The 25,507-nt window shown below is 43.3% G+C and overlaps 1 protein-coding gene across 1 annotated transcript in view; it reads right to left on the bottom strand.

The window, feature by feature from the left end:
* The window catches only part of disp3 (dispatched RND transporter family member 3), a 249,008-nt gene that overhangs the window by 39,253 nt on the left and 184,248 nt on the right, over positions 1-25,507 (bottom strand). The window contains exons 16-19 of the mRNA XM_078239103.1: positions 21,543-21,673; positions 14,122-14,294; positions 12,593-12,719; positions 3,458-3,603 (exon numbers count right to left, since the gene is read on the bottom strand). Of these exons, the coding sequence (XP_078095229.1) occupies positions 3,458-3,603; positions 12,593-12,719; positions 14,122-14,294; positions 21,543-21,673 (577 nt within the window). The remainder of the gene's footprint in view (positions 1-3,457; positions 3,604-12,592; positions 12,720-14,121; positions 14,295-21,542; positions 21,674-25,507) is intronic.

Below are 25,507 nucleotides of genomic sequence, written 5' to 3'. Positions count from 1 at the left end.
TCTAAAGGGCAACTAGGGATGAGCAAAAAGTGCAAACGCTGGCCTAGCCAGCTACGCCCACCTCCCATAAAATGAATAAAAACATACTTAAAACTTATTAATTGGCAGCTGCTGCTATCAAAAGGAATCGTGTCGTGTCTTCCCTCAGACTCTACAATGCCGTTACAGAGTTCTCTGAGGTTTTAAATTTAAGTTTATTTATTAGTGTCACAGGTAGGCTTACATTAATTAACTGCAATGAAGTTACTGCGAAAATCCCCTAGCCGCCACACTCCGGCACCTGTTCGGGTACACTGAAGGAGAATTTAGCATGGCCAATGCATCTAACAAGAACTGGCTTGGTCACAGAAGACAGAGGGTGGTAGTGGAAGGGTCTTTTTCCGGCTGGAGGCCTGTGACTAGTGTGTTCCGCAGGGCTCTGTATTGGGACCTCTGCTGTTTGTGATTTATATAAACGATCTGGAAGAAGGTGTAACTGGGGTGATCAGTAAGTTTGCAGACGACACGAAATTGGCTGGACTTGCAGATAGTGAGGAACATTGTCAGAGGCTACAGATGGATATAGATAGGCTGGAAATTTGGGCAAAGAAATGGCAGATGGAGTTCAATCCAGATAAATGCGAAGTGATGCATTTTGGTAGAGCTAACATAGGGGGGAGCTATACAATAAATGGCAGAACCATAAAGGGTGTAGATACGCAGAGGGACCTGGGTGTGCAAGTCCACAGATCCTTGAAGGTGACGTCACAGGTGGAGGTGGTGGTGAAGAAGGCATATGGCATGCTTGTCTTTATAGGACGGGGCATAGAGTATAAAAGTTGGGGTCTGATGTTGCAGATGTATAGAACATTGGTTCGGCCGCATTTGGAATACTGCGTCCAGTTCTGGTCGCCACACTACCAGAAGGACGTGGAGGCTTTAGAGAGAGTGCAGAGGAGGTTTACCAGGATGTTGCCTGGTATGGAGGGGCTTAGTTATGAGGAAAGATTGGGTAAACTGGGGTTGTTCTCACTGGAAAGATGGAGGATGAGGGGAGACCTAACAGAGGTGTATAAAATTATGAAAGGCATAGATAGGGTGAACGGTGGGAAGCTTTTTCCCAGGTCGGTGGTAACGTTCACGAGGGGTCATAGCTTCAAGGTGAGGGGGGCGGGGGAGGTTTAACACGGATATCAGAAGGACATATTTTACACAGAGGGTGGTGGGGGCCTGGAATGCGCTGCCGGGCAAGGTGGTGGAGGCGGGCACACTGGGAACGTTTAAGACTTATCTAGATAGCCACATGAACGGAGTGGGAATGGAGGGATACAAAAGAATGGTCTAGTTTGGACCAGGGAGTGGCGTGGGCTTGGAGGGCTGAAGGGCCTGTTCCTGTGCTGTATTGTTCTTTGTTCTTTCTAACCAGCACGTCTTTTGGAGTGTGGGAGGAAACCGGAGCACCCAGAGGAAACCCACGCAGACGCAGGTCCCTGGCGCTGTGAGGCAGCAGTGCTAACCACTGTATCACCCTTATGCTGCACTTCGTATATCTGAAGAAGCCGGGTTCAGTAGATCTGGCAAGAAATATAGAGCAGAGTTGGGTCATGGAAAAGTTCGAGTGGATTGGTATCTCATAAAATTTGGGCCATAAATTATTTTTCCCCCACAGCATCAGTAATCATCTTAAAAACCTGATGGTTGGATTACTTGAGAAAACAATAATCTCATTAATTCCTTTAAAATTTTGCCCTATTTTGCCATGTTTGTTTGTGTTCCAAAAATATTTAGAAGTTACCTGGTGTCTTTAATATTTTTCCTTGAACACATCATCAAAAATGGATAAACTGGTTATGTATGTCACTGCTGTTTGTGGGATCTTGCTGTGGACAAAATTACTGTTGGATTTGGCTATTTGGCAAACAGTTACTACACTTCATAATACCTCACTGTACATGAAATAAATCACCACTTTCTCAAAGATCTCCTATGTAATGGTAAGCCCTCTTCTTTTGTTGACTAAAAAAAATATATATTATGGAGGCCAAATCAAATGGTTCAGGTCTTGCTGAGGATCATAATTTGAAATTATAAATGAACCCAACTGTAGACATAACAAATTCCATCAGCTTTAGCATGGTTCCTGGTCATGTTACGTTTTAGATTTTACTAATTCTTCTTGGTTTGCTGAAAACAACTGTCTCATGCAGCAGATGGCATCAGAGACTTAAAGAAAGCCTCATTTATTGTGACTAATCTCACTTTGCTCTTGTGCACAATATTTTGGGTTTCTCTTTTGGTCTTGGACACATTTCTAGCTGAGATGGTCTCTTTTGGAAAACCAATTCCCTGATCTGCTTTAGGCATAGTGACGACTGCATGTTGTTTTGCAGGAAGTGAATTCCCACAACAGACCACACATCGTTAAAACGTGCTAAATTTTTGCACAAGTAGTCCCAAGATGAGTGAAATTGTCGGCTCATCAGTGAATGTGGCAATAACAAATTACTTGCTGTAGGCATTGTTCTTGCTGCTTTCCATATGTGGTGGGAAGCTACTGCAAAGAGATTTCCTGAGCAACAAAAAGTGAGAACTAAGACCCGAAGGGGAGACGCCCAATGACCACGCATATACAAATTTCAACAAGAAAAATGGATTACCACCAGCAGCAGGAATCATTACCAATTTTCCTTTACCTAGGACAGAGATACTGAGGCTAATGGCAACACATTTCAATGGCTAAATATCGACTGGCATAGGTAGAGATCGATACTTTAGGGTGACTGAAACTTCAGGAACAGGAGAAGAAAATTTTTTACCAAAAAAGTAAATCTGGCACGGTTTATTAAGACTGAAAGCTAACGGACATAGGGTTAGAGCTTGGCTTGAAAGCTAATGATCCCTGTAAAAAAGCTGGACATATCTTTACAATGGAAAGGTAATCAATCCATTGGGCCCTCTTGACTCATTGGGAGCAGGTGAACCAAAAAAAACACCTTTCTTTGGGGTCTCACTGGGTGTGCTTTCCACAGTCAGTGCAGCATGGTACTGCCCTGATACTCCATAGCTGCTTTAAACTACTGGTGCTGTTCATGTTCTCTTGCAGGTATTGGGTAGTGTATTAGTGTATTCCAGCCACATAGATAACCCTACTCTTAGGATTTGTGATTGGGTTCTGGCTTAAATCAAGGGTAGGCAGCAGTCCTACTCTGCTGCAACTGTGCTGGCAAAAATGCCCACCCAGGAATTTTGGGGTTTATGATCCTATGGCCACTAAAAGCATGGTAACTATTCATTCCTTCTTTGTGTAGTATTGGTAATAACAGCTGGTGGAAGACAGCTGTTGTACTTTCCTGCAAAAACAGACGCTGCAAAACACTCACCTCAAAGGCAAATTGTTTTGTGTGAAGCGTTTTGTGACATTGCAGAATGTGATTATAGTGCTAACAAATTTCTTCATATTCTTTCTTTCAATGCTTACAGATTCAAAGGCCATCGAGATCCACTGGACTTTCCCATCTTTCACTCCAACAGCACCATGGGAGAGTTGTCCAGGAAGCAAATTGGGTTCTGGAATGCTCTTGCACTCGGGATGTAACATTTGCAGGAAAGTTGAAACGCTGTACCCTAGGAGAGAAAAGGAACTAATATCACTTACAAACCTTCACAAGTTGACAGTTATGGCTGGAATTTTCCAACCGCAGCATGGTGGGTCTGGCCATGGTGTATCCAACGAGTCAGCCAAAGGTCCATTGACTTTGGCAGGACCAGAAAATCCTGCTCGGGGAAGGAAATTGCAGCAGCCTAGCACTGGCCAGATGTTTTGCTTAACTAGCCATTCTCATTCCATAAATTAAAATGGAGGGTGGCTGTGTAGTGACTCGGTTGGTAAATGCATTGTAATTGAATCATAGAGATCTGGACTGTTCCAGCTTTAAATCCTCATCTGAGAAGAGTTTACTGGACTCAACCTGGGAGTCACATTGCTGGGGGTTATGGAGAGGAATGTGGTGGCAACTACAGTTGGTCTCAGGAACTCCTTGGGTATGAACATACAAACAAAAATGGACAGGAAATTATCCTCTGGTTCATCTAGCCTGTCCCACATAATTGTGCTACTTTATGTATCACAATATATCCATTTAGTCTCCACCTCATCAAACCATGTGATCTCCTGAGGAAAGTAAAGAAATAAAAAAAGCCAAATTTGTGGAAAAATCTGGGAAATTCCAGTCTGACCCCTACCTCTCCATCCTATTCCCTCCAACCAGGTGATTGGAATTAGTTCAGATTACTCTAGTCCTGGCAATTCAATGCAGTACCTTATCTTTTTTACAAAGGGAAAGTAAACATAATCAGGACTCAAATTGACTTATTCCTTGTTGTCCAAATGGCTGAATCTTGACAGTTGGTCAAACAGCCTATTTTCAACCCTAAAATGTCTATAACCAACAAACTTGAGTTTTCAAAGAAAATTAAAATCTAAAAAATTGCTGACTTGCTTGCAGCAGTGTCCTGGTGATTAATCTTTTCCTGAGACTCCAGGATCCGAGAGGGTTGCAAACCTATTTGGGTGGCGTACTAAACGGCAACAAGAACCTGTTAAACAGGCACTCTAATGCAACTAATATCTTCCGGAGAAGAAAAGAGAAGGAATTATGGAAGAAAATAATTGACAACTATCAATTTTGTTGTCAGAAAAATATTAAGTCAGCTCTTCTAATCTGCTTCCTGGTTATTTCAGATTTACTGCCAATCTGTGACTATGGTACACAGACCACCGTCACAAGCCCCATACCAAAAATTAGCTAAGTAAGTAAAGGGCTCATTATAATTTGAAACTGAAAAGAAAGCCATTTACAACATTGTCAGAAATTGAGATCTCAACCTTTAAAGAACAATAGGCGGGTTTTATGGCCTCGTTCGAGCGATACCGGAAATTCCTGACCAAGGTCAACGAACATTTCCATTGTCCGCCCCTCACCTGCTCCAATTCTGTGGCGGGCGAGGCAGTAGAATTCCAGCGAATATCTACAATGGGAAATAGATCAGGTCGGGATTTTCTGGCCTTTCACACCCTGTTGCCGCTACGAGCTGAATTTGGCATTCAGCCAAATCTCTTTTCATTGCAACGGGAGCACAAAATCCCACCAGGGTGAACAGCCAGAAGATTCCGTCCAGAAAGCTGCAAAACTGTATTTCTGTCAAATTGTGCCTCTTGTAAGAGCCTTGCATGCAGATGAATAATTTATCCTAAGTTCACAGACCAAAAAGGGCATTCGTGTGTCTCTGTATCATATATAAAAATATCTCAAAGAAAAGCAGGGATGGTTTCCACATACCCTGGCCAATATTAATCCCTCAACTGATGCAACTAAAAACTGCTTGTTTGATGATCACGTTATTATTTGTGGGACCTTGCTGTATGCAAATTGGCTGTTTTGCTTCCACTATCATACAGCTCAAAAGTAATTATTTGGATGTAAAACACTTTGGGATCTCCTGAGGTTGTGAAAAGTGCTACTATGTATACTCATGTAAAGGTCAAAAAGTTTAGGCCAAAAGTCACAGGATCAACTTTTAGATGGGTAACGTTTTTCAGAGTTTGACATGCATGCTTAATTTGAACCCTAAAAATGTCACAATGGAATAAAGTAAAAATGAGAAACACTAAATAATTCATATTAATTCACTAAACTTTATTTATATTATATTACACCTGTATACTTTTTCTTTATTCTTTGATGGGATGCAAGTGTCACTGGCAAGACTGACATTTGTTGCCCATCCCTAATTGCCCTTGCATGGACTGACTTACTCAGTCATTTCAGTTGGCAGTTAAGAGAAAACCACATTGCTATGGCTCTGGAGTTATATGTAGGCCAGACCTGGTAAAGATGGCAGATTTCCTTCCCTAATGGATATTAGTGAACCAGATGGGTTTTTGCAATAGTTCCATGGTCTCCATTACTGAGACTAGCTTTCAATTTTATTGGTGTTAAATTCCATCTGCTGCTTTGGTGGGATTTGAACATGTGTCCCAATATTATCCCCAGGTATTAACCAGAGTCTCTGAATAACTAGTTCAATGGCATTTTCACTACGTCACCATCTTTTCAACACAAACTAAATATATACCATAACGGATTAACTACAACACTTCACATTGAAATCTTTCAAAATCACTCTGATCACTGTCTGAATCACCAAACAATGGGTGCACAACCCGCTGTACGTTTTGAGGCGGTGGGAGGTGGCTGGCTATTAGCCAGCAACGGGAACTTCTGGTCCCGCTGGGAGACCTGCGGTGGGGGTGTGCCATTGGCAGGACTGGAAAGTTCCATCAATGTGTCCCACTAGACCCATAGTGTAACATCATCGTGTGGATATTCTTCGTCTTCACCATCGGTAGTACTAGCAAGGTCAGTATCATCATTCCACAAGTAATCGTCCTCAGTACCGATGAGTTCATTCGATATTCCGCATTTGAGATACAATTTTTTCAACAATATTTGGATCAAGTTCAATTAATACATCTATGAACCACTGACGTAGTTGCTAGTGTGGGTGCTCACATATTTCTGTTTGGGGCATGATTTTGCTTTCCAACATTCAGTTGCTCCACATCTTTTAGATACTGTCATTTAGAGGTTTAATTATACACATATCCAAGGGCTGAAAAGCACTTCAGACCACTGGAAATAATTGCTATGTCAGTGTTGGCTAATCTCACATCATGGACTATATTGTAAAAAAGGTGAGATTTGAATATGTCCAAGACAAGCAAGCTTTTTTTTTTATATATACAGTCCTCCTGGTCTCAAATTCCAACTTCATTGATTCATTTCTTGCAAACACCTCCAACCATTCAGCCTTTTTCATGAACATGGACAACAATGCCTTTCTGAAATTTCTATTTGGGGAGAATTTGAAAATCACCATCAGATTTAATGTCATGTTTTTCAAGATGGAACCACTGTGAACTGCATCTTCTCATGGCCAGATCTGTTTACAAGGATGGTGTTTTTGTCAATTTAATAACAGTTTTGTTTATTGGCATATTTTTATTTATTTATTTTATTTATTAGTGTCACAAGTAGGCTTACATTAACATATCAGTGTTCCATCATTATTTCCAAAGCAAACCCAATTTCTTTCTCAATGTCAGATGACAAAATAATGGAATTTGATGATTTTATCATCAAGTTCAGGTGGTAGATACTAAATTTTTGTTTTTGATGGTGTAATAAATCACACCTTTTCATGAATCTTGTCTCTTACCTTGCACTGGCCTTGAATTTTTCAAATATCATCTTTCTACACGTCTGAGGGTGTAGAGGTGGAAGGTCCTGGTGTTGATGATATTATCATTTATTAGTGTTTTTCTAACTTACTCTGTCACTTTGTTCTCTTGTTTAAATTGAGCTGTGCACTTGTTATTCTTTCTCAAAAGTATTGTGGCCTTAGCCTTGTCGAATGGCTAGTTGATTGCCACGAACATGGATGAAGGGAAAATTGAAAGACTCTCATGTATGCCTTTAAATCAATAAACAGTAGTAATTATTGGTAGGTAATTAATAATCATAAAGCAGTTTGATCCCTAAAAAATGAGGGTTTACCTTTATACAAATGTGATGATACTGTGTCTTTAAGAAATATATTTTTATCATGTTTTTTGTAAGGGACATGTTTAAAATTCAGCTCTGGTTTACATGGTGCTGACCTGTCTGCAAATGAGGCCAGCCCCATGCTGAAAATGAAGGAGAATAATTGGTTTTAGATACTGGGATATTTATTTTAATCTGGGTTAATGCATCTTTGTTTATTTTTGTTTTTTCCACTGGGGTTCCAGAGTAGAGCTTTGACTAGGTTGATTGACAGAGGCAGAGTTAAGTGAATGGGTGGAGCTAAGTTTGCAGGGAAATTTTTTTTTTAATGATCAGGTTTCTGCCTGGTCCTGAAAGAAGCAAGAGGTGTCTCTGTCTTTCTCTCTCTAGAGGCTGATGTTTGGATTGTCAGAAGACAGGTGCCTCTTTGAACACCTCTGGAGAGAGAGAAAAACAAAGGCTTTAGGACTGTTAACAAGTAAAAACACGTAAACCTGTGTTATTTTTAACAGGAGTATAAATCTATAAGAGGAATATGGCTTACATTGGAACTAATCGAGATAGGTTAGCAGTTAAGTATCTTATAATGTTTAAGTAGTTCAATTAATAAAAGTTAAGCTAATTCATTCATTATAGTTAAACCATATTGTTAAGTAAAACTTGTTTTGATAAAAGCTTCCTAGCGTGCCAATAGAATCACACCTGGAGTGAACCACCCTATCCTTACACTAATGTGAAAATAGAAAAACCGTTAGGGTTTAGTCGGGCTTCAAAACACACTTTGGGGTTTCTGCCCTGCTACCCTGACACAAGAAATATGAAAAATTAATTTTCAGCCATGCATTTTACAATGAGATCGACTTTTACCCGAGTATATAAATTTAAGTCCTATACTTTCATATATATGGATGCATACAGAAATAAAATTTAATAATAAATAAATACAAAAATAACATTCAAATTGATAACACAGAATGGAAATTTATTACAATCAAAGATTTGTGATTAAATGCAAGCAAATAAAATACAATGCTGCCGGTGAGGCATCATGTATAAAATATTTATTAGGATGTTGGTGAATATGTGACTTCTATTCAGAGCATCTTCGGCTCAATCCCTCTGTAATATTGTCTGAAATTGCAGCTGTAACCTGAGATATAATTCAAAGCAGTTGTCAACTGCTTTGACAAGCCACTTTGGACCTTTGTGTTTAAAGATTTTCTGCAGTCAGCCAGTTTAAAGATTTCCTTGTTTTTTTTAAAATAAAGCCCCACTTTGCACCTAAATGCTTCCATATCAGTTCCTGTTGTAACTGAAGTAGACACAGAGAATAGTCTAACTGACTTTGTTAAAACCATTGAGGGATCTATCAGCTTTAGTGTCGAAAGGAATGTGAACTTACTGACCTGTGATCAATACAGGAACGTGCTCAGCACAGCCTGAGCTTTGAGTATTTTATTCCAGTAACAAAGGGGTTGTTTTTCTTGAAAATATAGACACACTTTCATATACTCAGCCTTTATTAAACTTTAAAGCAAATAGCCAGCCAGCAGTTTTTCAAATGGCCATTTTCAATTTGGAAAAAAAATGGCATTCATTCCCACCATGCATACTTGAAAAGGTCTAGCAAGAGAGAGAGATAGCACTGTCTTAAACTAGAAGGAAACACAAAGGACAATAAAAGAAAAATGAGTGAATAATTAGATTGAGATTCATGCATGGTAAACAATAAAAGGGGCGAAGGGCCCCACCGGGCACGAGGGGGGAAGGGGGTCCCACCGGGCGCGAGGGGGGAAGGGGGCCCCACCGGGCGCGAGGGGGGAAGGGGGCCCCACCGGGCGCGAGGGGGGAAGGGGGCCCCACCGGGCGCGAGGGGGGAAGGGGGCCCCACCGGGCGCGAGGGGGGAAGGGGGTTCCCACCGGGCACGAGGGGGGAAGGGGGTCCCACCGGGCGCGATGGGGGAAGGGGGTCCCACCGGGCGCGATGGGGGAAGGGGGTCCCACCGGGCGCGATGGGGGAAGGGGGTCCCACCGGGCGCGATGGGGGAAGGGGGTCCCACCGGGCGCGATGGGGGAAGGGGGTCCCACCGGGCGCGATGGGGGAAGGGGGTCCCACCGGGCGCGATGGGGGAAGGGGGTCCCACCGGGCGCGATGGGGGAAGGGGGTCCCACCGGGCGCGATGGGGGAAGGGGGTCCCACCGGGCGCGATGGGGGAAGGGGGTCCCACCGGGCGCGATGGGGGAAGGGGGTCCCACCGGGCGTGAGGGGGGAAGGGGGCACTGGGCGCGAGGGGGGAAGGGGGCACCGGGCGCGAGGGGGGAAGGGGGCACCGGGCGCGAGGGGGGAAGGGGGCACCGGGCACAAGGGAGGAAGGGGGCACCGGGCGCGAGGGGGGAGGGGGTTCAAAGTCGGAGAGGGACAGGGGTGTGGAGACGGAGAGTGAAGGGGATGAGGCGTTGGACAGTGAAGGGGTGTGCAGTGAGAGAGTGTAGGTAGTGTGGAGGCAGACGGTGAAGGGGGTATGGATTTGGAGAGTGAAAGGAGTGTGGAGTATAATGTGGGCGAAAGTTAAATTGTCCATTTTGGCAGGAAGAATAAAAAAGCTTATCATCTAAATGGTGAGAGATTGCAGAGTTCTAAGATGCAGAGGGATCTGGGTGTCCTGGTGCATGAATCACAAAAGGCTAATATACAGGTACAGCATGTAATTAGGAAAGCTAATAGAATGTTACTGTTTACTGAGAGGAACATTGGTTACAAAAGTAGAGATGGTTATACTTCAGTTGTGCAGGGCATTGGTGAAACCACATCTGGAGCATTGTGTACAGTACTGGCCTCCTTTAAGGAAAGATATAAATGCCTTAGGAGTAGTTCAGAGAAGGTTTACTCGACTCATACCAGGAATGAGTAGGTTATAAGGAAAGATTGGAGAGGTTAGCTTTGTGTCCACTCGAGTTTAGAAGAGTGAGAGGTGACTTGATTGAAACTATTAAGATCCTGAGGGATATTGATTGGGGTGGATGTGGAGAGGATGTTTCCTCTTGTGGGAGAATCTAGAACTAGTGGTCACTGTTTATAAATAAGGGGTTACTCATTTACGACAGTGATGAGGAGAATTTTTTTGCTCTCAGGGAATCGTGAGTTTTTGGAACTCTTCTTCAAAAGACAGCTGAAGCAGAATCTGAGTATTTTTAAGGCAGAAGTAGATAGATTATTGATTGAATCCACCACCACCAACATCAGGGATTACCACTGACCTGAAACTTAATTGGATCAGTCACATAGATACAATGGCTACAAGATCAAGTCAGATGCTGTGAATTCTGCAGCAAGCTTCATGCCTCCCTAAAGTCTGTACAAACCACAAATCAGCAGTGTGATGGAATACTCTTTACTTGCTCAGATGAATGCAGCTCCAACCACACTCAGGAAGCTCAACCTGTCTAGGATAAAACAGCATCACGTTGATTGGCACCACATACAAATATTCGCTCCCTCCACCACTATTGCATAGTGACAGTATAATCCACAGGACGTACTGCAACAACTTGCCAAACCTCCTTCAACAGCACCTCCCAAACCTATGAACTTTAACACCTCAAAGAACAAAGACAGCAGACACATTGGAAAACCACAAACTGCAAGTTCCTCTCCAAACCACGCAGCGACCTGACTTGGAACTATGTTGCATTCCTTCACTGTCACTAGGTCAAAACCCTGGAACTCCTTTCCTCACAGCATTTTGGGTGTGCTCATACCACATGCAACAGTTCAAAAGTTGCCTTCTCAAAGCAATTAGAGATAGGCAATAAATGCTGGCCTGGTTAGCAATTCACATCCCATTAAAGAAAAGTTTTTGGATGAAAGAAATTGGCCACGTTGGTGATAGTGAGGAAGAATGATTTTGATGGGCTTGTCAACCTGGCAGAAAAGTGACAAATCGAATTCAATCCAAAGTGCCAGATAGTGCATCTGGGGAGGGCAAACAAGGTAAGGAAACATATAATAAATGGCAGGACATTGAGAAGTGTAAAGAAACAGAGGGATCTGGAATGCAGGTCCACCGAACCCTGAAGAGGCAAGACAGGTGGATCAGGTTTTTAGGAAAGTGGGAAATTATAGTACAATTGTATGAAACACTACTCAAGCCACAGCTAGGGTACTGTGTATAATTCAGTCACCATGTTACAGGAAGGTTGTGATCACACTAGGGAGAGTACAAGGATGTTACCGGGATGGGAGAATTTTAACTCTGAAGAATAGGCTGGGGTTGTTTTCTTTGGAACAGGGGAGGCTGAGGGGAGATTTAATTAAGGTTTGTAAAATTATGAGTGGACGGGAAGGACCGATGTCCCTCAGCAGAAATTCAATAACCAGGGGGTATAGGGTTAAAGTAATTGGTAGATGGATTAGAGAGATGAGATAAGAATCTTTTTCATTTTTAGGGTGGTAGGGGTCTGGAACTCAAAGGCTGAAAGACAGGAAACCCCATCGAATTGAAGTGCCGTAACCTACAAAGCATGCTGGAGAGTTGGATTAGGCTGAACAGATATTTTTTGTCTGGCATGACAAGCAAAATAGCTTCTTTCTGTAGAATTCTGATTCAATAGCAGCAAACATGTTTGTAAAGCATTGTTAAAAATAGTTTGGTCACAGCTTCTCTCTGCCACTTTTAGTTTTCGGGTTTCACAGATACGAAAAACAAAAAGGAAGCAGCAAGACAGAAGCAGATGGCATGGAAAAAAGTTAAACATACAAAATCATCACACAGAAAAAGATCATCTGGTCCATTAAGCATTCCTCATATCATCATGTCTGAGGCATCAGCTTTTTCACTTCTTGCCCAAAACTTAACCCTCCTTGATCAAACAGCCCACAGGCATATAATTCCCTGGGCTATTTTAGAGACTGATTTTGTGCTCCACATATGAGGTATTAGGTCACTGCTTTTCCTAGTGTGGAACTGAGCCACTGAAGTTGGGTTTGGTTATGAATGTTTTTGTCCTACCTGAAGGTAAGCACTGAGCACCTCCTGGCTTCACCAACTCAGAGTTACTGCTGATGGCTTTGCAAATCTTACACAGATTTCCAATTTCTTGGAATAGGTCAAAACTCTCATCATAGATGACACTGCCCTTTCAGGAGAGAAAGAGAGAGGGAGTGAAAAAGAATATGTCACATTTCAACATCAAACATTGTCTTACATCACCTACGAAAACTGCTTCATATATTCCATGAACTCTGTGCACACAGGAGAACACCATCCAGGATAAAGTAGTCCATTTGATTGGCATCCCATCCACCACTTTAAACATTTACACCCTCCACCACTGGAGCATAGTGGCTACAGCATGTCCTATTGATAAGATGCACTTCAGCAACAGTTCATTCCAAATGTGTGACTTCCACTACCTAGAAAAAGGACAGTAAATGTATGAGAACACCACCACCTGCAACTTCCCCTCCAAGCCATGCATTATCTTGACTTGGAACCATATCCCCACTTCTTCACTGTAATTGGGTGAAAGATTTGGAACTCCCTTCCTAACAGCACTGTGGGTGCATCTTCAGAGATTCAAGAAGGCAGCTCACCATCCCCTTCTCAAGGGCAATCAGGGTGAGTTGCAAATGCTGGCCTGGTCAGCAATGCCCACAATCCCATGAACAAATAATAAAAATCTACTGTAAGAATGAAAGCTTTTTAAAGATCACCTAGTTTCACTATGACTAATCAGGGATCTAGTTGAGTTTATTCCCAATGTTTTGTCAGGCATTTTTTAAGAGCTCACAATTGCAGGATATTGCTAAAATGTAAACTTAGACTTAGAACAGTGCAGCACAGAACAAGCCCTTCGGCCCACAAAATAATTTTGGGGATGTGGGCATTGCAAGTTAGGCCAGTATTTATTACTTGCCCTTGAGAAGGTGGTGGTGAATCTTCTTCTTAAATCACTGCACTGCAGTGAATGTAGCCGCCCACACTTGTGTCAGTTAGTGAGTTTCAGGAGTTTGACCTAGTGAGGATGAAGAAATAGCAATAAATATCCAAGTCAAAATGATGCATGACTTGGGAGCCAGGTGGTGATAATGGCATTCCTGTGCACTGATTCCCTTGTCCTTCCAAGTGGCAGAGATTTTGGATTAGATACATGCTGTAACATTTGTTTGCATAATCAGTGCCCATCACTGCTGGAGGCGGAGTACTTTCTACAGAAGTGTAGAGATTGTTTGGAAATAGTCAAAACCATGGAATGCAAATAAGCTCATTTCCTTTCTCATATATAATTCCCATCTTCCTGCAAGGGAGACAGAAAAATAAACTGAGGGTGGGATATCCACTGAATCACCTCCATGCACCTCACAGTGCCATTGTAGGGAAGAATCTCTTACAGAAAAGGAGTCTTACCCTTTTTAAAAAGCATCCTGCAAAGTATTGTAGGTTTTGTGACATTTAGGCAAGGTGACTTTGTAACAGGTCATTGGATAAGGAAGGCTACAATTAGAGTTGTAATAAGGTGACACAAATCAGTTATATACCATATCTCCAATCACATGATTATCTTGCTTTCTTGTGCGATTCACTCCCAAAATCCCAAACACAACGAAGACCATGGCACCTGTATCCACCAGAGGACGCACTGCTGGCTTCCCACAGCCTTCATTCATGCAGGGATTGAAGTCAAAGGTTGGAGTCTCCTCGACATTTGAGACTGAGAAAGCCGAATAGAAGCACATATTAAACATGGACATGGGCATTATTTTAAAATATATGACACAATTTCTATACACTTTTACTGTGTTTTGTTGAAAGTGAGGCTTTCTTCTTTTATTTACCATTTTTAATAAAACATTTTCTCCCTCTCTTTCCTTTACATAATCCATAGGCCCTTGAGTGAAGGACCTGGCTTCAGATTGTCAGCAATGGCATTCTGAAACCAGCCACAGCAAAGTACTTTAAGATGTTATTCTCCGGCTACACCTTCCACTCTCTCCCCCCGCTCCCGCCCCCCCCCCCCTCAATACTGGCAGTAGCTTTCCCAATGACCATTTCCCTGAACTTTGTAACTTTTTCACTCTGGACTTCATTTTGCCAGATTCCTTGCTTTTCAGGGGAATGTTAAAAACCTACTTCTTTGACTGCGTCTTTGGTTTTTCTTTCTTAATCCCTCCATCTGTTCCTCACTATTCTCCTCTCCCATTTGTAACACTCTTCAAGATGTCATCTATGAAAGTTGTAGTCAAGTGAACTAGGGGTAGGAGGAACCTATCCTATTATCTTGTCTATCTTTCAGAAAATGTCTGGCTTTTATTTGATGCCGTGCTTGGCATGGCCAGTATCAATGGCAGTGGTCGTGATGGGCGCTGGTGATGAATAGGGCATCAACTTTTTCTGGACAGTTCAGAGCTCATTCCTGGTTGGGCATGGTGGCACAGGGGTTAGCACTGCTGCCTCACAGTGCCAGGGACCTGGGTTCGATTCCTGGCTTGGGTCACTGTCTGTGCAGAGTCTGCACGTTCTCCCTGTGTCTGTGTGGGTTTCCTCCGGGTGCTCCGGTTTCCTCCCACAGTCCAAAGATGTGCGGGTTAGGTGAATTGGCCATGCTAAATTGCCCCTTAGTGTTAGGGGGACTAGTAGGATAAATGCATGGGGTTATGGGGATAGCGCCTGGGTGGGATTGTGGTCGTTGCAGACTCGATGGGGTGAATGGCCTCCTTTTGCATTGTAGGATTCTATGATTCCATACTTTTCTGGGGAATGTTGACTCTATGGAATTATGTGCATGCTGTTCTTAATTTTCTGCCTATTAAAATCAGGGCCGGTTTTAATCTGGACATCACACTGACGATATTTGCTAGCCCAGCTTTCCAGACTGCCCAGCAGCAGATTGAACTCACAAAATGCAGCCTCTCATTTACAGTTTGGAAAAGATGCCACTCTAATTCTTCTTTTCAAAGCACCAATTTTAAAGATAACACCATTTTTTCACATTTTGTTGAATATTTTGCTTGTAATGTAATGTGAATATTTAACCAGTAACCTAGCGTATTACTGCTTGTTGCTATTTAAGTTTCTGATATAAGAGAGTGAGCTTACACCATCCCATCTGGCCCTGAAATTGATCGCACGTGGATTCCACTGTTTTGTCTGATAATGATAGTAGCAATGAAATTATGGGCCTTGCCTGGTCAGCAACTCCTTCTTCTCATCAGAAAACACAGTTCCTGGCCAATCTGCCTTTTGTATCAAGGGAAATCCAAGAGATGGTCTGTGTTTAAAGTCTAAAGCAAGACTTAAAGGAAACTTTTCACCACCTCCAATTGTTTAACACTTTGTCACCACGAGACCAGAGGTTACAGATATGCTTCTTAGTTTTTGCCCGGCCAATCTGCATGTAAGCCTAGGTGGTCAATGTTGGAAAGCTGCTTAAGCTTGGGAGCTTTGCCTGATCCTGGAAATAGATTTCTTCGACATTCCACACCTGTTGCAACACCTGACAGTTATGCAACTGACTCGGCAAAAACTAAGAAACACACCTGTAACCTCTGGTCTCATGGTGACAAAGTGTTAAACAATCGGAGGTGGTGAATAGTTTTCTTTAAGTCTTGCTTCAGTACTTTGAACACAAACCTTCTCATGGATTGCCCTTGATACAAATTTTTACCTGTCGCTTTGACTTAAAAGAAAACTATGCTTCTTTACCTGACTGTCCTCTTCCTTGTCTCCTGCACCCTCACCTCCAATAACATGTGGAACTCATGGACACCTTTGTCACTTAAGAATGTGACCGTTCATTCAGTTACGCTATTGCTTCCACACTTGCTCCAGTTCACTGGATCAAATTTTCTCAAAGCGTTCCTGATTTCTTGGCTCTGAACTCTCACAGAAACATATGTCATTGGAATTTTATGATCTGTTAGGGTACTGATCAGAAACCCCAAGGTATATTATGAATCAGACCAGACCCCAAAAATTTACTATTTTTGGCATTAGTGTGAGGACAAGATGTTTCACTCCAGGTGCAACTTCCCTGACAAAGAAGCTTTTATCAAAACAACATTTTTTTAACAACCCAATGTAATTATAACAAAATGAATTAGCTCAACTTTTAACAATTGGCCAATATTTAAACATGACAGCACACAATTCTTAACTGCTATGCTATCACTATGAGTTCCAATCAAGCAATATTTCTCTTATAGACTTAAATCTTTTAAAAATTAGTTTGCAAAACACAAGCATACTGGTTTTGACTTAGATTACCAGGCTTGGAGCTTTCAGAAAGCCTTTGGAGAGAGAGATAGAGAGACACCGTTTTCTTCTGGCAGCCCAGGCAGCAACTGCTTGTATTTTAAAATGAAAATAAATCTGGGCTTCCCTATGAGCTTAGCTCCTCCCTGTAATCATCTGACTCTGCCCCTCTCAATCAACCTTATCAAAACTCACATTACTCTGCATACCTAGTCTAAAATCCCAGGAGAACCTAAATAAACAAAAGATCCATTAACTCTATAAAGCAACACATTCCTCGCCAAAATCAATTGTTACCCTGCATTTATAACTTCTGCTGCATGCTTACTAGTTACAATCGACTTCTGTAACAAAATGCTGCCTCTTAAAGCAACCCCACCTTACACATAAATTATTTCAAAATAGTACTACGCTCCTCTCCCCAGGACACCTGCCACTTACCTACACACTGGCTCTTGACACTTTGTCCCAGGCACAATGCTTCTGTGCCTCTTCCGGCCACTGTAGCGCTGTGGCAGGAAGGGCTGGAGAGCTGCCAGCTAATCTGATTTACCAACAGTTCTCCAAGATTCCTTCCAAGTGTGGACAGAAGTCCTGTTTACTGTCAATCAATGTTCAACTGAGTGTAAAATGGCAGTGAGCCTTGCAGAGTCAGGGATGCGTTTCCTGCTAACTCTCTGGATGACAGGGGTTGAGTCCTTGCCATCTGAAAAGTTCAGGCCATAGAACATTGGTGATACTGAAGGAGGTCATTCAACTCTTTTGTGCCAATGCTGGTCAAAAAAAGTTATCCAACTTAATCCCACTTCACGAACATCCCACAATGTTACGGTGCATGTCCAACTGTTTTATAAATGTGATCTGGGTTTCATTCTCTACTACCCTTTTTGACAGCGACTTCTAGACCCCCACCATTCTATGAGTGAAAATAAATTTCCTCAACACCCCCTAATCCTCTAGCAATCATTTTAAACCTATTCCCTCTAGTTATTGACTGCTCACTAAGCCTCTTATAATTTTGTACACTTCAATTAAATTTTTCCTAAGCCTCCTGTGTTCCAAAAGAAATCACAGCTTATTTAAACTTTCCTCATAGCTAAAATTCTCTATACATAGCAACAAGCTAGTAAAGACCCTCTTGACCTTCCCTAGTCTGATCTAGTGTTTTAAACAGCTCTAGCATAATCTTCATGTTCTTATGTCTTGACTGATAAATGAAAGTATTAGCCTTTGAAACCATGTTATCTTTATGTCCTGCCCAAAAGGGGAAAAACGCAGGCCTATGGGGAGAAGTGGGATAAGCTAAATATTTCTTCCAGAAAGCCATCAAAAACGTAGGGGGTGATCTTATGAAAAAACACAAAGTCCAGAACGAGCGTGAAAATGGGAGAATTTCTGATCCATTTTTGGGTGAGTCCAAATCTGCGACCTTATGACTTAGAGCAGAAAAAAACTTCAAAACCTGTTTCTCGTTTGCAGGAGGAGGGTGCAGAGCTTAGATCTCCAGAAAGCAGGCTGAGAGCAGCAGAGAGCGCCATTGCGCATGCACAGGTCTCTCTGCTCTAAGAGCACAGAGACCTGTCACACACACTGCTGCTTTCATTTGACTTCCATGGCTTAAACATATGACTCTCCACCCAGCTACCGTGGAGGCCCGCAACCTATCGAGAGTTCCCCTGCCTGGACAGATCAACCCCCATAACCCCCCTCCCTGCCCCTATGAATCACAAATGCAGGGTAACAGCAGGCTCCCTTCCTCCTCCCACTAATCGCAAATCCCAGGTGGCAATGGGCCTGCTCCCTCCCCCGATTGCAATTTAGAGTGCGTAGCGGTACTCCCACAACCAGCGATCGGCCCACCCGGTCTGGCACCACCCCCAGCAGGCCCCACCCCCTTGGCACTGCCTGGTGCCCAGTGGGCAGTGCCAGGGTGGCACTGTCCAAGGGGCACCCCCCCTTACCTCCAACCTCCCTTGGCGACTTAAATGGCCTCCGGTTCTATCAGCGAGTCAATCACATCTGGTCTCTGGTGGTGGGGACCAGCTGTGATTCTCGCCGGAGAGAACCTCTCCACACAGGCAAGTGAGCCTGGATGATGGAGTCCTGGGCTCGCTAATCTAAATATATTTAAATAATTTATTCAGCCTCGCGCTGGAAATGGGCATGAGGCTGATTGCGCTGGATATCCAGTGCTGGTAAGATTGCAAGAGGCAAGAAATTGGGTGCGAACCTGATTTCTTGGCTCTCTCGTGATCTTATTGGCTTGCCCCGCCCATCGGCCAGCAGGGCGCGATGATAAGATCGTCCCCTTAATGGCCGGATAGCCTCCTTTTGTGCTGTAACTATTTTATGATTTCACAATACCAAAATTTGTTGTGCAATGAATAGGAAGAAATGTATAGACTGCAAACTGGCCAGGACTGGCAAAAAAATTCAATTTGGAGAAGTGTGAAATAATTCATTTGGTGAAGGCAAAAAAAAGCAAAGGTACTTGAAATGGTTGGATACTGACAAGTTGCGGAGGAACAGAGGGACCTTGGCATGCATGTACATAGATGCTTAACCAATTCCGTTGTGAAAGCTGAATGAATCTCCCTCTCTCTCTGTCTTTCAGGCAGTGCATTACAGATGGTAGTCGGGCTCTGCATGTAAAAGTTCTTCCTCATGACACCTTTAGCTTTTTTGCAAATCAATTCCAGTCTGTGTCCTCTAGTTCTCAACCCTTCTGCAATGTAAACAGTTTTTCCCTATTTAGTCTGTCCAGAACCCTCACAAGTTTGAACATCTTTCCTGTAACCATTCGAAAGTGTAGTGCCCAGAATTGGACACAATGCCACTTGAGGCCAAACTAGTGTTTCATAAAATCTCATTATAGCTTCCTTGTTTTTGTACCCTATTTATAAAGCTCAAGATCCCATGTGCCTTTTTAACCACTTTCGCAACCTGCCCTGCCAACTTTAACAGTTGGTGCACATATCCTCTCCAATCTTTCTGTTCTTGCACCCTCTTTATAATTGTACCCTTCAGTTTATCTTGCCCCTCCTCATTCTTTCGAGCATTTCTCTGTGTTAAATTGCAACTGTCACATGTCTGCCCATTCCATTAGCCTGTCTATGTCTGCTTGAAGTCTTTCACCATCCTTCTCACAGTTTACCATATTTTCCAAGTTCTTTGAACAAGGGTGTAAGGTCTGCAACTTGCCAGTTCTCTGGCACCTCCTCTGAGTCTAGGAAAGACTGAAAGATTGTGAGCAGTGGTCTGCAATATCCACTCTCACTTCCTTAAATATCAATTATCTTAATATAGACTGGGATATTAACAGCGTAAAGAGCAGAGAGTGGGAAGACTTTCTGAATTGCATACAGGAGAATTTTCTTGACTAGTACATTGAGTGAGGATGCATTGTTTGATCTAATTCTAGGGAATGAGGAAGGTCAAATGGATCAAGTGTAAATAGGGGAACATTTAGGAAACAGTGCTCATCGTATCAGAAGGTTTAGATTGGCTATAGGAAAGGGCAACTGCTGGTGTCCTCCAAAAATGTATTCTTGCCCTACCCACAACCTCGACTGACCAACCACCCACCTCCCCTATTGCTCATCTACATCATGCCTCTCAGCGACATCTCCAAAACAGAGAACAGAGTATCGGTTTCTATATGTGCACTGATGATATGCATCCCAGCTTTACCTCACCAGTGCCTCTCAACCCTGCTACTGTTTTTGAATCATCATGCTGCTCGTGTACATCCAGTACTGGGTGGTCAGTAACTTACATCAATTAAATATTCAAGATCAAAGTTATTGACTGGAATTTTCTGGCTGTTCTCTTTGGCAGGATCTTCTAATCCCACTGATGGCAAAACCCACCAGATGATTCTGCCATCGGCCAATGGCGGGCCATCTCTGCCACCACGAAACACGACCCGGGAGGCATGGAAAATCCCGCCCATCATCTTTGGTTCCTTTCTAGCCTCTGATTCCATTCCTCTCCTAACATCTGTGAGAATGAACCAGACTGTTCGCAGTATTACTGTCATATTTGACGCCAAGATGAGTTCCCAACCACATATCTGTGTCATCACTGAGACTGCCGATTTCCACCTTGGTAATATCACCTGACATTGTCCCTGCTTCAGCTCATCTGCTTTTGAAACCTTATCCATGCCTTTGTTACTTCTAGACTTGACTATTCTAAGAAATTCCTGAGCTCCCATGTTCTATGTTCTTGGGGTCATCTAAAACCCTGCTATCTGTGTCCCAACTCACACTAAATTCATCATCCCTGATCTTATTGACCTGCAATGACTCCTAATTAAGCAATCCTTTGATCTTAAAATTCATATCTTTGTTTTCAAATCCTTCCATGTTCTCATCCCTCTCTATCTCTTCCAACCCTAAAACTTTCTGAAATATCCCCACTCCTCCAATTCTGGTCTTTTGTGTATCCCTGATTCGAATCACTCCATGATAATTATGCCTTCAGCTGCCAAGGCCCCACGCTTCGAACATTCCCTCCCTAAACCTCTCAATATCTCTAAGAAGCTTCTTAAAACTTATTCTTCAACCAAGCTTTGGTCATCACCCTAATATACCCGTTTGTGCTGTGGTGTCAAGGTTTGTTTGATAACACCACTTTGAAATGACTTGGGACCTATTATTGTGTTACAAGTGCTATATAAAAACCTGTATCGTTATTGTTGACCTACCTTTCTCATAGGGGACGTAGAAAAATCCTTGATTAGGACCATTGGTTCCTGCACTAAGAATGCAGCCAGGTGGTGCTACGCAGATCCGACTGTGATAAGGAGCTTTCCGTAGCTGAGCAAAGTACAGTTTCCTAAAAGAGACAGAAGTTAAACTGTGAGATGAAATCTGTTTGCAGGTTTAAGCTCGAGTTGAAATTAATGCTTTGTGCTGTGCACATGTTAATTTGTGGTGAAATATGGGACCAACAAGCCTTCTCAAAACAGGTGGTCTCTGCCCACTGCAGTCGATAAAGCAAGGCCTGCTCAACTCTGTTTTTTTAAAAAAAAATGGTAGCCCCTAGAAAGGTTTTGAGCCAAAATGAAATTATTGCTCATCACCTTTGATTAGGAAAAAGTGGCAGCTCAATTGCAGACAGGCTTGTTAGAATTTCATGCAGCCTTTGGGTACAGGCTCAGAGGTGGGATGACTGACAAAATGGCATGGGAAAGTTTAGGTTGGCTGACCTCCATATACCCTGCGCCATTTTGCCAGTTGCGGGAAAGGGGCAGATGGTTTGCTAACGTGGATCTTAATTATTGCACTTAAGTGGTCAATTAAGGGTCTCTTCCCACCTCTGCTGGCATTTTATCAGCAATGGAATGGCTCTCCACCGCATGTGGGACTGTCATGGGGGTGGCCCCCAGCAGGTTTCCTCCTTTTTGGATACTCTCTGGCCCATGAATGGGCTTCCTGGCCACAATGGTTATCCCCTTGGCAATGATACTGCCTGCCCTCAGTGATCCAGCATCCCCAAACCTTACTGTCATAACATGGCCTCTTTAAGGGCGATTGGTCATGGGCCAGACCCTATGGAACGGAAGCACAGGAAGCTGGGCCAATCGGGAGCAAGGGCACAAGTCCTGGTGACCGGGAGGAATTCAGTTGGAGCCAGGGAGAAGAGAACAGACCTGCAAAGGTTCTTAGACCCTATGATATAAATAGTTATCACAGTTGAATAAACCCTTTTGGTGCAGGAGCCACATTGAGTTGCCTCCAGTTATTACACTGGCGACGAGGAAAAACCATGTCAGTTGTCAAGCGATTGTGCAGTTAGAGGAGGAGGAAAGTCATCATCAAAGGCAAGAAGAAAAAAGTACAGTCACCATTAAGATGTCTTTAATTGGGCGGGTAAGAGTTGTTTGACCCAGAAGTCGAAAGCTGGGACAATATATCGAAAGGTTGTGTTATTTCCTTGTGGCGAACAAAATCACTACGGAGGTAAAACAAAAGGTGATACTACTCTCAGTCTGTGGTTCACAAACTTACAGCCTGGTGAGAAGACTAACATCACCTGAAGCTCTGGACACAAAGTCTTTTGATAAAATAATAGGACTGGTCAAAGACTGTTTTAACCCCTGTCCTTCAATCATCATGTTGAAGTACAAGTTTCATTCTGCCATGAGGGGTCCAGGGGAGATGGTCTGCAGGTTCATGGCCAGACTGTGACATTTAGCAGAGCACTGGGAATTTGATCCATGTTTGGGGAGATGTTGAGAGACTGTTTGGTCTCTCAATATACAGCCTCTCAATATATAAAAAGCTGTGGGCTAAAGCTAAAATTTCATTGAAAAAAGCCGTAGAGATGACCCAGGCGAGTGAACGTGCTGAGAAAGGTGTGACTGAATTGCAAGGCGTGCCCAACAAGGTGAATTGTTTGTGGCAGAAAACGGCTACTATGTGGAAGAGCCCAAGTGAGGGCACAGCAGAGCCTGAGAGGGATAGTACAGAACCAGGGATATAAGCATGTTTTCAGTGTGGTGGGGAGCACTCCCAGAAGTCATATGCCATTGGAAAAATTTTACATGTTTTTGCTGCAAGCAAAAAGGCTCATTTGCAAACTTGGTGCAGAGCAAAGCAGGCAGGGCAGAACGCACAAAAAAGAGACAGTTAAAGAAACACTGTTAAACCAAGTGCTGAGGAACTGAATTAGGGATCCAAAACTTATATGTTAACCTAGGTCCAACTCAACAAGATGCCACCTATAGAGGTTGTCCTGATGGTCAATGGCAGACCCCTGAAGACGGAGGTCGACAATGGAGCCGTGGTCATAAGGGAATAAGCATTCAGATACCACCAAAAAGGGCTGCAACAATTGAGGTTGAGTCGTTCCGAGGCCACTTTATCAACCTATACTGGAAAAATACTGAAGACAGTAGGGTCAATTGCAGTACCGGTGATCGGTAAGAACCAAGCAGACAATGACCAGTTCTGGTGATTGAGGGTCACAGACCTGGTCTCATGAATCAAGACTGGGTGAAAAGGATCAAATTTTACTGGCTGGAAATATTGTTATGAATCTAGGTTTCAAGGTAGATGCCAAGGATTTGGACCTGTAGAACAAGATGAAAGCTAGTAAAGGAGTACCACAGCCTAGGAATATCACAGAGTTAAAGGGGGCAATTCTGCCATCCTGCTGCACTAATTTTTTTTTTAGGAGGGTGGGGCAGGAGATTGGGACTGTGGCAGGGGTTCGAGCATGGCCCGGGCATGCATGGGGGGCCAGCGATTGCGTCGTGGGGGAATTAGAGAGCTGGCGTTGCAGGGGTCACGGGGCTGGCCAGCAATCGAGCTGGCCAGCAATTGGGAGGCCGGCACAGGGGCCACTGTGCATGCGCCGACCCCAGCACTGACAGATCGATGCATGTGCAGTGGCCTGCTCAGTGCTATGCTGCTGACCTCTTCAGCGGGAATAGGCCCTGCCCCCTGATTTCTGGAGTGAATCACATTAATGCACTCTGCAGTGCACAGAGTGTGGGAGATTCTGCTCTGAACATGCACTGAAAAAAGCAGCGTGATTTACTCTAGTTTTCACATGGAATTCACGTGACACTTGGAATTTTTTGGGGAGAATTCCGGCCAAAGTCTTTCCTTGGGATGGTAAATTATTATGGGAGATTCATGCAGAATGTGCCCAAAGCTGTGGCCCCATTACACCAGTTCCCGAAGAAACTTCAGTAATTAAAATGGGAAAAGGCACAAAAAGAGATGTTTGCTAAAGTAGAGTCTTACAACCATCAACGTGACTCATATATTTTGGTCCAACCAAACCATTGGTAGTTACCTGTGATGCATCACCACATGGAGTAGGAGCAATCCTTTCCCACAAAAAGTCAGAAAGAGTAGAGAGGTTCCCATCAAGAACCTTATCCTATGGGGAGAAGAAATATTCTTAAATTGATAAGGAGAGTGCTCTATTTCCTTTCTTCGAGTCATGGTGTTCTTTCTGGGAGGTTTGCCTCACAGTCATCAATGCTGTAAAAAGGTTTCACCTATGGGAGGCACTTCACCATTGCATCCAATCACAAGCCACTGTTGGGATTATTCCGAGAGGATAAGTCTGAGTTGCCGAGTGCCTTTGCAAGGGTACAGAGATTGGTCTTGCTGTTAGCTATGTATAGCTATTTCTTTCAGCATAAAGCAGGGTTGCAAAGTTCAAACACAGATGCACTCAGCCACCTTCCTCTGCAGCAGAATGTACCTTCATCATCTGTGCCACAAGAAATAGGTTGGCATTGCACCCGCTAGAGATATTACCAGTTTCAGCTGCCCATAAAAATTCCTGGATCGATAGGGATTCATTGCTCTCCAAAGAAGATGATGCTACAAGGTTGGCACTATGATACATCAGAGCAGATCAAACTCTACTTACAGCATAGGGCGGAGGGTGGTATGTTATTGTTGGGGGTTCGTGTTATAGTGCCACTCCAGGGACAATGGCCTTTACTACAGAAGCTGCATTATGTACACCCCGTGCAGAGCAGGATGAAGTCACTGGCCCAAAGCTATATCTGGTGGCCTGGCATCGGCAAGGAGATTGAGAGAATTGTCAGTGCTTGAGTTGTCAGACCCAGCAATATCAGCACCAGCAAACATGCACCGGTAGGGGTGGCTAGGCCGGCCATGGTCACATTTACACATAGATTCT

This window comes from Mustelus asterias, chromosome 22 (genome assembly GCF_964213995.1).
Source record: "Mustelus asterias chromosome 22, sMusAst1.hap1.1, whole genome shotgun sequence".
In the NCBI taxonomy this organism is placed as follows: domain Eukaryota; kingdom Metazoa; phylum Chordata; class Chondrichthyes; order Carcharhiniformes; family Triakidae; genus Mustelus; species Mustelus asterias.
The sequence above is the reverse complement of the archived record's forward strand: the minus strand, read 5'-3'. Positions and strand labels throughout refer to the sequence as shown.